Genomic DNA, 14,250 nt, shown 5'->3' with positions numbered 1-14,250 from the left:
GCCGTTCTCACGGAAGGTGTCAGAATTTGGACGTGCAATGAAAAGGATGCGCAGCTAATTATCTAGCCTGTCGGCGCTCACATGGTCCAGGGTCCGGACAACGTGCCGCGCAAGGCACGCGTCGTGGACAACGACGACGGCACGTTCCGCGGCCAGTACGTGCTCTCGGACGTGGGAAAGCACCAGCTGTCCGTCAAGTACGGGGGCAAGGAAGTGCCAGGATCGCCGGTCACCCTCGACAGCGTGCCCACGGGACAAGCCGACAAGTGCAAGATCAGCGGTGCGTATCACACGGTCAACCGCCTTCATTTTTTGCAGTTGGGCTGTGTACGCGTTTCGAACGAACAACAACAAAAAAAGACTATCGCGAGTGTGAGAACAGGAGCAAGGTTTACACAAAAGTGCAGAAAGTTGCACAGTTGGTACGCGTTCATCACAAAAGATGCAGCGCGGAGGCCTCTTAGGAATGTACTATTTGCCGCTGTTCCCTCCATGTCATTTTGTCGTGACAGCAAGGAGTCTCATAATCGAATACAAGCTGCGCTAAAGATAATTGAAAACAGGACGTACACTGAAGTTTCGCACTAGAATAATGACGTACAGCTGCAGGCAAAAAAAAATAAATAAGGGAGGTGGGGGGTGGGCTACCTGTCGCCAGTATTGCGGTTTTCTCATGTGTGCGCTTAGTATTTTGTTTGCAATTGATATGTCTTTTAGGAAAGTGCCAAAAACGTCCTCTTCAGTGAATAGTCACCTAGAGGTGGCAAGTTCCCTTAGTTAATGCTTATCACTTCCCCCACATGCTATTTAAGCATAGAGTAGTACTTGTACTTTCATTTTACTAGCTAAATAAGTTAAAAACACTCAAGCATCATACCGTGTCGACACTAACACGCCTTGAACTTTCAAAAGCAGTAGGCTACACTGTTCAACCACATTCCTTGGTCCCGAATAGCCCGTCGATTATATAACAACGCTGTACTGACACATCAAAACTGGATGACGTTTCAAATGACGCGCAGTCTTGCTAACTCCGACGACACTCACGAGTGCGAACAGAGAACGTAATTTATTCATCGGAAACGAGGAGGCTGCTTGGCCGCATGCCTGGCGTGCTGCTTCTAACGTAAGGTTGAATATGAAACGAAATATGCAACAAGAACACACACCGCCAACGCTATATGGCACTCACACTCAAAAGTACGACAAGGCCTCAAAGCGGCTTGCTGTCAGCAAAAATTGACAAGGGTGTCCATTGTGCGCAACATACAGACTGGCTTTTTCTACGGCCGTGAACTCCTCCGAACTCTAGAATCATGCCTCATGGCCTCTGCACGCGGGATTAAGCGCTGGAATATACACCAACGTTCTAAAACGCACCAGTCAGACTTCCAACGTGCGCGACGTAGATAACGCTGTGGATTATTTCTGCCGTGTACGTTTTGCGCCTGCAGCCACTACTGCTGCTGTCAAAGAACGTGTTAAAAGCTGCGTTAAGTCTTGGTCACTGTTTGGTCCTTTCAGAGGAAACGAAGCAAGAGAAGGTGACCATCGGCGAGGAGTACAGCATCACGGTGAACGCCAAGCAGGCCGGCAAGGGCGCCGTCACGTGTACGCTGACCAACGCGGCCGGCGCCGAACCCGACGTGGACGTCGCAGTCGAGGACAACGGCGACGGCACGTTCACCATCTTCTACCGCGTCAAGGAGCAGGGAGAGCACCAGGTCAACATCAAGTTCGGAGGCCAGCCGGTGCCAAACGGAACCTTCAAGATCACCGTGAGTCCCGCAACAGTTTAAGCCTGGTGCCATAATCACGTGCCGCAACGTCGCGTGGCCTGTTTATTGTCCTTGCTTGCCTCAGGGAAGAGACTCCTACTCAAAGCGTAACTTCGGTCGGTCGCTTGAAAATCCAAACCTACTCAAAGCGCACATATAGCCACCTGTACTCAAAGCGGTGACAACGGTCACAGTGCCGAAGCATAGCTACAGTGAAATATTTTTAGTGGACTGTGTCGGCTGGGTGTCGCATCCAATATTGTCGCCTAAAGCTGCTGGATGCGATACGCTATGCCTATACCCACTTTTAATATATAAAGGTAGCAAGCGTAGCATACGCAGCTGCAATGACAAAGTTTGATTAACAGGTTTTTATTTGCTCATATGCCTGGCGAGGTCATACAATGTCCAGGTTACGACTGTTACGTCTGTAAAGCACGCGTGACCTCGCGTAGGGGTTCTACACTGTACGTCACAGTTAAACAAGATTACAAGTCGCCTGATTCGTAAGCGGCCACTGGCACAGGCGTTTACAATTTTACATTTGCGTTATATTCAGCAAGCATCAGGTCACAGTTTGCACGACGGCACTCTGGCACGACGACACAGAGAGCCGCCAGCGAAGCGCTGATAGGTCGAAGAAAATTGCTGCATGTATCTCTCAGTGCTCTTCTGTAGACAGAGCAGACGAGTTGTTCGGTGTGCCTTAAAATATGAGCTTTGCTCACATCATCCGTGCGCTAGAAAATTCATTAAGCGGAATAAGGTACGGACATGCAAGAGAACATACTATCGTACATCTACAGCACAATATCAAACGCAGCGAAAAAAGAAATTAACAACAACAAAAAATTGGAGGACGCTTAAGCTTCGCCTTTAAGGGTGGAACGCGATAGCATTCAAAGATCTCTGACTGCTACGCTCGCTTCCCGGCAGCTGCAGCTTATGTAACCATAATGTTTACCGGAAAACGCTGGCGGCGAGCGCTATGCACGAAGGCGAGCTTTCTGGTAGAAACGCGGCCTCTAGCGTGGGCTGATGTTGGATGATGTTGCCAGTAACCGGGCGCGCCGCTTTATGAATGATTTAAACGCTGGAAAAGGGGTTAGTAGTTGAGCTTCCGCCTCGTACATTCGAATTGCAATCCGACGCTATCATGTCTGCAGGCTGTGTGTAAGTCGCACTTTACGATTTTTCTGACGCATTTTACTCTGAGAAATTCAATTAGTTCGGTAGCGTCTCTGCGCCACACGGAGTGCTTGCGTGGTTGGGTATGCGTGGTTCGGAATGATTTTTCGCTCGCAAGACGGTCGACGCCGACGCAGGATTTCCTGCGACGCGGGGCCCTTAACGCTGTCGCGTTGAAACGTTGGTAGAGCGCAAAATAGTGCAGGCCCCTGCATGAACAACAGGCGCAAGAGAGCTCGAAGTGCACGACAATTTTTGGCAAGAGGGATCGTGTCAAATATGATAAGTGCACGACGCACGAACGTTCGCATTATAAATATGGTGTTTTGTGGCGCAAGGGCCGAGTATGGCCAAACAGCGACAGGCCACTGGTAATGAGTTCGCAGTGTAACGATGAATTATAAGCGATAGATGTGACGTGGCTATAAAGGGTCCTGAAAAACAGTCGCTGTAGCGAGCGCTCATAAGAGTACGCGGCGCATGCATGTTTGTGTTCCGAGGTCCAGGGAAATAGTGACTCTTGACCTCAACAGCACCAGAGACTTGAAGGAATGCTAACATGGTGATAATCTACAAAAAAGGGAGAGCCGAAGAAGTGAAAAATTATAGACCTTTTACTTGCTGTCTGCATTCAAAATATTCCCCAGCGATAATTTCGAACAACATCAGGCCAACACTCCAATCAATCCAGGGAGTATAGGTTAACTTAGAAAAAGATATTCGACAAGCAATGATAGTCATGTCGTATAAGCAGTTACTGAGAAGTCTGAGGAACATAACAAGTAATCATAAACGAACGGCATTAACAAACTGCGAAAAGGCATCAGATTTCGGTAGAGGCACTGACTGAGGCATTCCGCATATACGAGGCGTGAAGGAAGCAAACGTTGATATTTTCAAAAATCACGGGCGCGACCCCTAGCGCCTAATCAGAGATAAAACCAGCACTGCCCGGCTGGCGTCAACGTGGTTAGCGAGGTCTGTTAGCTGAAGCAAATATGCTCCTTGGTTTTAATTATACCAAGGAGTCGCGATGTGTGCCAGCAGTAAAATTGCTTTGCGCTCTCGCCGCGGCCTGCTGACTCAGTTGGAGGTTTTGGCAAAGCACGCACTCCCCCTTAGGCTACCCCTTCATGTTCTCAGGTAGGCTTAGTGGCTCACCCTTGCACTTACCAGAGCTCCGCAATTCACGCTGAACGTTATAATGTGCGTAATGCCTAGATGTTTGTCTTTCTGGGCCTTGTTTAAGAATGAATGGTGTCATTGTGAAGCGTTTAAAGAACTGCTCCCGAGCCTGTAGTATGCAGGCAGTCTCGTGATACATATACCCGTTTATGCACAGTTGCCAGGTTTGCCATCAAGAAGAGTTCACGCCACAATAGTAGAGCACGGAGCCTAAGCGTTAACTGATACTGCCCCTCTCTTTTCTTTTACGAAGATTTTCCGAGTCAGCACCATTTTTAGGCCTCGATACGTTCGTTCGAGGCCCGCAAACAGCCGTATCTTTAGTACACAATGCATGAAATACAAGAACGTTACAGTTCTGGCACATTTTAGCATACAAGTTTTCCGGATTCCAGGAGACCGCTAAACTTACGGGCTCTTGCGAAATTGCTATCGCGTGTCTCTGTTGTATATGTCTTACTCGGGGCCTTTTACTTAGAGTCAGGTGACAAACTACTTTGGTTCTAAGGATTCGGCATGTAGAAGAATTTCCACACAGTTACTGCTGGGTGAAATTAACGTAAGGATAATGTGAGATGTCCATATTGTGCCGGGTATAATAATGTCTGGACTTTTGCGCGAACGCAAGACTGTACAAAGGTGCCAGGAGAAATAACACTTCCAGAATTTTGTCAATTTCTTGCTTGCGCTCGGCTAAACGTGTTTGTTGCGGTATTTCTATTTTGAGTATCGTTCCTATACATAGCACCGCAAGTTGGGCAATACAGTTTCAAAATTTTCGCACTGACGAGTGCGAGATGGCGGCACACAAACATTTAATTGCAATCCTCTGTACTACCCAGGGACCGGGACCCGTTTCCGTTTCGGGAACCCATCGACCATGCTTCCATCCTCCTCGCTCATATTTTCATCTCGGGGGATTCTTTCTCAAAAACGGCCGTCCCCCATCGTCGAGGCCGCCAGGGCTCTAAAAGCAGAAGTACAAGGCCGTCTGCGCACCGCGCTCTGCCCGACAGATCGTTCTTCAAACGAGAACAGCGGGGTTCTGCGTCGGAGATGCTCCGGAGATTTGGAAAGCGCGAGTCGCCATGGGCGTTAAGACTAACGACCCGTTCGAAGCATGAGGACGTTTGTATTCCTGGACCACTATTGGCAAAACGTAGAGCAAGGAGCACGCTTTTCTCCGTCTTCGTTTCGACTCGGTTTCTTCCCCAACTCGGCAAAGCGAACCAAGTTTTATGCTGGTTACGAGCAGTTCACCTGACTGCCTCAAACATTTAGAACATTTGTCAAGAGGTGTAGTTGTTTAAAAGGGACCCGGTCGCCTCTTCTGTTTATTAATGCGGACATTCGCGCTGCCTGTTTACTGTACGCAAAAAAAAATTTTGCTCAGTTCACGGATACACACGATTATCCACAGAATGATAAGCGAAGGTTGAGCGCTTCAGCTCCTGTTATTCTTCTAGTTATACAGCTATCCTATATCCATATAGCCACCTTCATCTCCTGTGATTCCTTTGCGAATAGCTGAGCCTTTCCTCAAACACTTTGCGAGAGCAGTAATTTCTCTCTCGCACACCACTGTGCCAAATTAGAACCCTGACAAAACGATAGTCACCCCATTTCTTTTTTAGCAAGAGTTCAATAGTTGTTAACACATAATTTTACATCTTGTACTTGCGAAGTTTTTGGTAGTTACGTCCGTGAAGTTGCTTTTGGAAGTACGGAAACCAAATGTCCTCAGTCAAAAATTTCACAGAGTGAGCAAAAGTGCTCGTGCTCCTTTCTATATACCCAGCGCAGTCAGCCGCACGCAAGCTGTATTTAGGCCTGTTGAGATGCGCTTACATTTCTGTTCCTGCGTGCAGGCGAGAGAAAACTAGACATTCCTCGGTGTGTTAACCCGTGTGGAGAAGCATCTCCTTCACGCCTCATGCCTGTCAGTGCAGCAAACGGAACCGTCTTCAAAACAAAAGAACAAAAAGGACGCACTTAGGCAAACTTGATCAGCAACGCTTCGAAGCGCGCCTCGCAAGATTGCATCACCGGGGGCCGTCAGCGGGTTACAGCCTCCGGAACCGATTGGTGAGCGATTGCCGCGCCTGCCCTTAACCATGTGCTTCCAACCGAAGCCGTCGGCGCCCCTCTCCCCCAATCGGCCAGGCCATCTATTTTGACGGCCCCTCGTTCAATCCGGCTTGACGACTTCCTTACGTCAAGGTGTCATCGATGCTACACTTCCTCCTCTCGGCACGGTCCCCTATCTTTGAAAGTGTGCCGAGTATACGCGTGTCTCTTTCACCACGGCCTTCGGTGCGGTGCGGCGAACCGTTAGCCCCCCCCCCCCCCCCCCCCCCATTGTTCATGTTGAGAGCGTGCCAACATCAGCAGAACCTCGCACCCCCCCCCCCCCCTCCCTACCTCTTGCTACACACGTCGGTTCCAAGACGCCGCCCCCTCCTAACTGATCTCCGCTTCCGGAGGGAGATGCACGGTCGAAGAGCAGCCGGCATTACGTCAGCGGCTTTCCTCACGGCGTTGTCTGGTGCGCCTACCGCTGCTGCGCCACCGGCAACGGTGTGCCAGGAACGCTGGCTTTGGTCGCTGAATGGTCGCCACCGAAAACCTGTAGGAATTCGGAAACACCAAAGTAGCATATCCCGCCTTTGCGAGCGCTATATGTATGTTTGTCGCGCTTTGAAATAGACAGAGAAAAGAATGACAGAAGGCATGTACGCCAACCAGGGAAAGATTCTGTAGTTGGCTATCATGCGCTGGGAAAGTAATCCGGTGTTTTGGAGTGCAATTCGTCTTGCCATCTCTGTATTTTATATACACTCGCGGAAGATTCGAGCCTAAGTAACCACGCGTTTCGTCGTTTCGTGTCGCACAGTCATCGCCTGACCTCCACAACCGCCGCTGCGGAGTTATCGGTTCTTGTCGATATGCATTAGGCCGTGATAGTAACCAGGTGTATTTTATATTTGCCTATTTTAATCGTTGATCAGAGAATCGGCGTTATAACATCGGTACCAAGTTTATTCAGCATACAGAATGTCCCATATCAAGATAATTCTGCAGTGAGGTACTGTACATACCTCTCTGTAATTTGGACGAAGCGTATCTTTGAGCGCATGTGCAGGCGGCTAAAAACGGTGGTTAAGGCTTCGATTTTGATAAGGTACCGCTTCGTCCCTTCCAGAAATAAACAAAAAATATTATTTCTTTATGTTTTTCGTACATATTCACGTAGAAAACGTCCCCCGAAAGTCAACAATTCTTTCTTGTTTCCCTGCCATTTCGTCCTTCGGTTATCTGAAATTGTTTCTGACCAGCTGAAAACAGATTAAGATAGGGTTAACCAATCTAATCGTTATGAACTCTCAAGTTAGAAGATAGTGAAGTTCTATTGAGAACGAAGGGTGTCTTGCCGTCAAGGCTTGTCATATCAGTAATTGCGGTTGCACGCGTGTAAGCCAGCCTTCGATTATCCTCCACGAAGAGCTGTCACGCCTGAGCCGCTATCTCTCAAATGTGAACACTTGTGTCCAAGGCTGACGACTTGGCACTGCCTTCGCCAGTGCACGTGCAGACAGTTTTGTTTGTTTTTGTTTTTCTGTCGCTCGCGCAACATTTCAGTTGATTACCCACTCATTCGTGTTGCCGTTTTCGACCCTTTTGTGTGCACGTTTTCTTTTTTTCTTCTTTGTTTTTACATCCGCTTCTTCTAATCGTGCATACAACACGACGTCTCGTCGAAAGGGCCTCCGTCTATAGCGACGCCACCTCTCACATTTCACCGATGCCGCGCCAGCGCGGCTTCCTCGGACCGACGTCTACAAATAGATTTCCGAACAATACCGGTACGCGTGGCCTATTCCTGGAGGCGCGGGTCGCGCGCCTGGGCTTCGAGCCATTTCCCAAGTCAATCATGCCGCCGTCCATTTGTATGCTGGCTTGCCTGCTCGGTTACTCCCTTACAATCCCTGGCAACGCGCTGCCTCGCTGTTCACTTGTTCGACTCCTGCTGTTCTTTTCGTTTTGCGCGTTGGTTCTCCCCCCCGAGTCGTCTGTCACCGGGGTTCTTCGCTGTCGCCCCTTGTGCCAAATGCTGCGCGTATGCCGTCGTCTTTGGATAGCTTGTGCAGCGCTTTTGGAGGCTTCGTATTTACAGTAAGTTCACGGGGCACAGGTGAGGTCTACAGAAGGTATGCGAAAAGCTGAAGCTCAAGAAAGTTGGTATATGTTCGTGCTTGAATCCGCGCAGCGCCCTCAAAAAAAGAACCGTCGTTCGTCTTTTCCTCTCTTGCACGTCGTTCTAGGGAAATATTGTTGCAAGCATGAATTCGTGAACTGTCCATCAGCACGCATGGCATAACCGTGGAACGAAACGAACCGCGCTTCTCAGGTAGGCGAGGAGGTCGTCGGCTTTGTTTCCAGACGCAGCGGTCGTACCACATCAGCGAAGTTTGACATCCGTTAAAATTGGCCCCGGATCTCAGCCGCCACACTGGTTTTCATCTTTAGAGCTCGCCATCTCGGTAAGCTCGAGTGTGCGAGACTCCTCTTTCGAATCATCGACTAGGTAATACTTTCCGGGATATCCCCTTCTCACAGTTTTTAGCGATGACCGCAAATAGGTAAGAGCAAAGTGCACAGGCTTCTTCGGCAGAAATTTAGGTTGCACAGTTTGAAATCAATTCAGAGTACTCCATTACGGTAGATGGGACAGTTATGCATTCACGTTCGAGAAGTTTTTTGTTGTGGCTGTACACTTGAGTTTACCCGAGTACATATATTAAGTCAACAAACGCTTTGAGAACGCGTCACATGAGGTCTAGTCATTTTGTTCAGGACCTTCACATTGTGAACATCATTGGAGATAATAATACGACAGGAAAGCTGCTCATGTGGCTTGGGCAGCAGCCATAGTGCTGCAAAGCACTGTAGTAACGTTGAAAACATTCTACTTCGCGAATAGTCCGAACTTCGCCAACAAGTTCAAAGTTCCGCGCCCCTATGACAACTGAGGCGTGCTCGAATCGTTACGCAAATGTCACGCGTCATTTCACCCCTGATGGGAGCAAATCCTCGCGCCAACGAAAGCAAATAAAATTAGAAAACGTCCTTCTCCTTGTACGCTACATTCAGTTTGAGCAAGAAATAAGCAGTACTTGTTTCGTCTAATGTTTCGTCCAGAATGACAAGACGCTCGCTGGCGATGGCCTTACTTAGCTATGTATAGACGACAAGTGGTGGAGCCCTTTAATGTCGTTCTAAATAAAATACTTCAACATTTTCGCCTCGCGATTAACACGTAAAGAGGAGGCGATTAATGCAGCAAGACACTGCAGGGTATGTGTATACGACAGGTGCCAAAAGAGCAAACGTCCCAAGGAAACGGCATGCCAGCTCAATTCCGGACACGATTTAAAACTGTGCAGCTGTTATACTACCAGCATTTTCTTCGCTTTCATACAGCGCTTTTCCAGAAAACAGTGCGGCAAACCCTGAAGCTATATTTTGCTCAAGGCTCTCGCCGGAGCGTTGTAAACATTCACGCCGCGCGCAGTTTTCCTCGTTTTGCAACTACGCAGAATCTAGGGGCGTATAAACGAATGCGGCACCGCGGAGACGAAAGGTCCCGAGTACGCGGGCTACATCAGAGGCAGATCCGGAACGCCTTGGCAGTGAACAAGCGCTGCGTTGAACAAAAGAGCGAGTGGCTTCGCTCTGCCGCAGAGCGTTGGTAGGCTTCCAGAAGCTCGCTCCATTCCTCACTCAGTGCCGTGCGCGGTTCAGTGCCAGGACTTGGGCGTTCAGACACTTGTTCTGGCTGAAGGTTGCAAGTATGGTCAGACGAGCTGGTTGCGCCAATTACGCGTTCGAAAGCATTGCGCGCAGAGCCCGCCTATATCCGCTTCGATGGCTCGACGGATCTATATCGTTCCGCTACTGATTACGAGGTCGCCAGTTCGCATGCCTGCTGCAGTGGTCGCATTACGATCAGGGATGAAGTCACAAACCATTCGTACACTTCGACTTACGTGGGCGTTAAAGAATCCCTGGTAGTCAAATTTAGTTCAAAGTATCGCACTATTCAGCGTCTCTCGCAGCTAAACTGTTGCTCTCGGACGTAGAATTCAATAAACTACATTAAACTACGCGTCTTGGGAGGAGTACAAGACGTGCATGCGTCGGAGGTCATGTGCGGCAAGATGAATTCCAACAAAGTACAGTTGAAAGTCCAGCGTCCGTCCGTGTCAAACACCTTTTCCTTGCGTAAGCCTCCTTTGTGTTTCGCTGGTACCCCCTTATTCAAGTTCAAACTATACATTAGACCTCTCAAACTGCCTCTTGAGGTTCATGCGGTTGTACAGCGATGTTCGTGTAGTTTTATGTTCTTTTCTATGCTTCTCGTTATTCGAGTTGTACGTACAGGGCGCCTTCAGAGGAAAATGTACGTTTCGCTAGCCTTATACATAGCTAGCGAGAACGGCAACATATTATTCGTTGCTTAATAGAAGTGCCTGGGCGCGGTACCTTCTGCTAAAAACTGTGGTTTTGTTATTATTTCAGAAACGTAAATGACGCGGACAACGAAAGACACGACGCTCCCGCCTGTGTGAGCGTCATGTCATTCGCTGGTAGCAGGCTGGAAAGTAAGTTGACTTGTATTAAAGGGTTAACTGAGCCAGCAGCAACACTATCGCAGTGCAAAACCAAAAGCAACGACCTTCTTTGGCCACTAGAAGTGGCGAGTAAGCTTCATGTGAACATTGACTGTATCATTCAAGACGTGACATGGAAAAAGGTCGGAAAACAGCAGCTCGCTTGCCAAATAAAACGTCCAACAATTCCACACCTAGGTGTAACGAAAAAAGAGAGTTTCTCCTCGCACTACCTAACTCTTACTTCACCTCTTCTGGTCCTCACCGCCCTTCAAAGAACGAAAGGGAGCGACAGCACATTAGCAATGCGAATGCGTCACGTCTCCTGGCGGTCTATTTCTTCCTTCTTGCGTTCGCTTAGCGCATGTAGCAATGCCAGCTATTTGCGAAGACCGCAATGAATCTACAGGAAGACACCGGTATAGCTACAGGAAGGGACGAGCGCGAACCCCTGTCGACAGCGCGATGGCGTCACCGGTCCGGAGCCCGTACACATGAAATAGGCGCGACAAAAGCAGCGACCATGTCTGCGCGAGACGAAGGCGATTACGCAGCTTCCAAATGTAGCGGTGAGTTTCAGCCCCCAGCAAGAGAGGCCCGCGCCGTCGCTTAGCTGACGGTCCGTGTGTCCTGTTTTATACTCAGAGTTTGTTTCGGCGGGCCTACCCCCTTGGCGTTGTGTGTATTTCACTCGCCACTCGTGTATATACCCGCGAACGGGACCCTGAGCGCTTGCCCGCTTGCCAGCCTCCGCAGAATATCAGCGCGACGTCGCGACAGGCGCCGACGTGCGTCACAGCAGACCTTCGCTCCTTCGTACCACCGCCCCCTCCCCCCATTCCCGCTCCCCACTCCCTCACCGCCAACCTCGGGTCCGGAGTGTTCGCTTCAAGCGCCCAGCAGCCCGTCGCGCAGCACAGCGCCCGGCGCGGTTTATTTTCGTGCTAAGAGCCCCAAAACAAGAAGGCGGGGCAGTCCCTTGCACGCTCGCGTTTCGGGAAACCATACAAGGGCGCCGCAGGACCCGTCGCCCTTCCAAGCGAGCTCACGCTGATTTTCTTCTGGACTTGCACGAGCGAGGTCCAATCATGTCACGTTGACGGATCTTTGATGTAGCCGTCGTATAGCAGCAGTGTTCCGAGATTGGTTCGCGACGGTAAGCCGGAGGGGGGGGCGAGGGGGGGGGGAGCCGTCAACACGGGAAGACCGCGAAGCTCACGGTATTCCTCCTCTCCCAGTGTCTTCTCGTAGCTTCGAGGAGAGCCTACAGTGCGCTCTTCAGATGCGGGTCCTACGCTGCGCACCTTCCGTACACACACACACACACACACACAATAGAAATAAAAGCCAATGGCAATGCAGATGTTTCAAAATGTTTCAATGCATACATTGAAGCATGCATGCTAATGGACGATGTAGTTATGCGTGCTGGGCGCATGTTCACACTGTACTATGACTTCCTACGTAGCTTGGCCGTGCCTTAATGTCATTCTGTACGCTGAGGCCAGAAACAAAATGTGAGCAATATTGGTGCCGTAGATATCACGCCATTCAACGGTCATATTATCACTTTGTTTAAACGATAAAGCTCATACGTAATTGTTAAGCGGCGTTACTAAACGCGGCACTACGTTCGCTTGTGATCGAAGGTATTTTCAATGTAGTCCTATTAGCGTTAGTCGCGTTAGATAATTCGTAAAGTACGACTTACACACAAGTTTCAGACATGATAGTTTCGGTCCGTACGTCGAATATACGAGAAAACATATTTATGTTACGCGGATACTCAAAGACAAATCCCTTTTCCAGCTGCCGTTTGAGGTCCGTTTGAGTGGTCGCGACCGCTAGGTGGAAGTACGGTTCTTGGTCAGTGTTCGCCATAATGTCGATTACAGTCCCAGCACACGTTGTGCGACAAATGCAACGGATAGAGCGCCCACGCATCAAGGACAGATACATTGTGTGCATACGTACGTCATGCGTGTACGCACGCGTGCGGAAGTGCACCATGTACATCCTCATTCTCCTAAGCACCTCCGCCAAGCGCAAGTGCGTTATTGAACTAATTGGATTTCTCAAAGTAAACTGCGTCAGAAAATTTGTAAAGTACGACTTGCACGCAGACTGCAGACATAACTTCGGATTGTAATTCGAATATACGAGAACGGCACCGTCACGTGACAATATCGTCTGACGTCATCACGTCAAACGTGACGTCACCCGCTGACGTCATGTGATGCCTCTTGTAGAAGCAGCACACTGTGCGCTCCTCACTTTGCACTGTCTGCAGGGTCGGCCAACCTTTTTGTGTGAGCACCGCGCACGCGGACACGAAAAATTCCGATCAACTAGGGGCTAGCAGCTTCGCTGTAAAACTTATCGTTCACAGCCTGACTCAGACAAAGGGCCGATTTCTGAGTGTAGGATTTTTAGACTTCGCATGTCTCGAGTGTGAAAAGACCATGAAGAGCACATGGACCTATCCGGAGGCCAAATATTTGGCTTTCCTTACCCGCAAGTTGTCACGCAGAGAAAGCAACATATATACGTTGCTTTCCCTGCGTGGTAACTCATGCGAATGGTATTCAGTCATGCCACTAAAATAAATACTTAAAGGCGACACCCAGTGTTCTCAGCGGCGCGGAACAGTGCCGTACCCAGGAGCGAATTTCTCGTTCAGCCTAGGCACGCGAGAGAGTACCGAGACGCCCGAGGTGGTTGAACCTGCAGGCATCATATCTTGACAGCCGAGCAAGGGTGGAGGGGAGGAAGCGGCTGCAGTGCACGTCCCGGCGGCGTGCCTGGTTGTCTTGCGCACTGTTCTACAGGTTCCGTGTGCAGAGAGAAGCACGCCATGGCTGGCCACGGTCCAGGCTCGCGCGCACATCTCGCGCGCGTGCGCGCAGTGCACCTCAGCTTTACTGTGGGCTTGAGGTGGCAGCCACGGGAGAGGAGGACAAGGGGCAAGGGACTGGTCGGGGGTGGTGGCGTGGGGGTGGGTGAGGTGCCCGTGGGCGCCAAAAGCGGAGGGCGCGGGGGCGTCCAGAAATAGAGAGGGGCAGGAGGCCGGCCCACCTCGGTCCGGCTCCGGTGTCTTCCACCGCAAGGGCGCGCCAAGGGCGGTGTGTGCTGCACGCAGAGTGGAATCCCTGATCGGTTCTTCCCTTGTGCCGCCTTGCGCAGGCCGTCACCGAGCAGATCCACCAGAAGACCGTGGTCGACCGCCGCTTCCGCAGCGCACCGCCGCCGCAAGGAAAGTACCGGCCGATCCAGCTCTTCGACATCCCCTTGCAGCAGAGCGCTGGAGGACAGCTCTCCGGTGCGTGGCCCACTTGCATGGATTATGAGCGCAGCCGCGGCCACGCGTCCAGGGCACGGTGCCGCCTCCTCGGGCGAGGCCTAACCCTAGCTGCTCAAGACCGCGGGTG

The 14,250-nt window shown here is 50.4% G+C and overlaps 2 protein-coding genes across 3 annotated transcripts in view; one reads left to right on the top strand and one right to left on the bottom strand.

Moving 5' to 3' along the window:
• cher (filamin A protein cher) overlaps positions 1–14,250 on the top strand; it is a 129,482-nt gene that overhangs the window by 91,917 nt on the left and 23,315 nt on the right. For both annotated transcript variants that reach the window (XM_050170412.3, XM_050170414.3), the window contains exons 19-21: positions 91–280; positions 1,525–1,778; positions 14,006–14,141. In XM_050170412.3, coding sequence (XP_050026369.1) covers positions 91–280; positions 1,525–1,778; positions 14,006–14,141 — 580 coding nt within the window. The remainder of the gene's footprint in view (positions 1–90; positions 281–1,524; positions 1,779–14,005; positions 14,142–14,250) is intronic.
• Positions 1–14,250, bottom strand: part of LOC126521752 (uncharacterized) — a 136,668-nt gene that overhangs the window by 115,284 nt on the left and 7,134 nt on the right. The window lies entirely within an intron of this gene.

This window comes from Dermacentor andersoni, chromosome 6 (genome assembly GCF_023375885.2).
Source record: "Dermacentor andersoni chromosome 6, qqDerAnde1_hic_scaffold, whole genome shotgun sequence".
In the NCBI taxonomy this organism is placed as follows: domain Eukaryota; kingdom Metazoa; phylum Arthropoda; class Arachnida; order Ixodida; family Ixodidae; genus Dermacentor; species Dermacentor andersoni.
The sequence above is the reverse complement of the archived record's forward strand: the minus strand, read 5'-3'. Positions and strand labels throughout refer to the sequence as shown.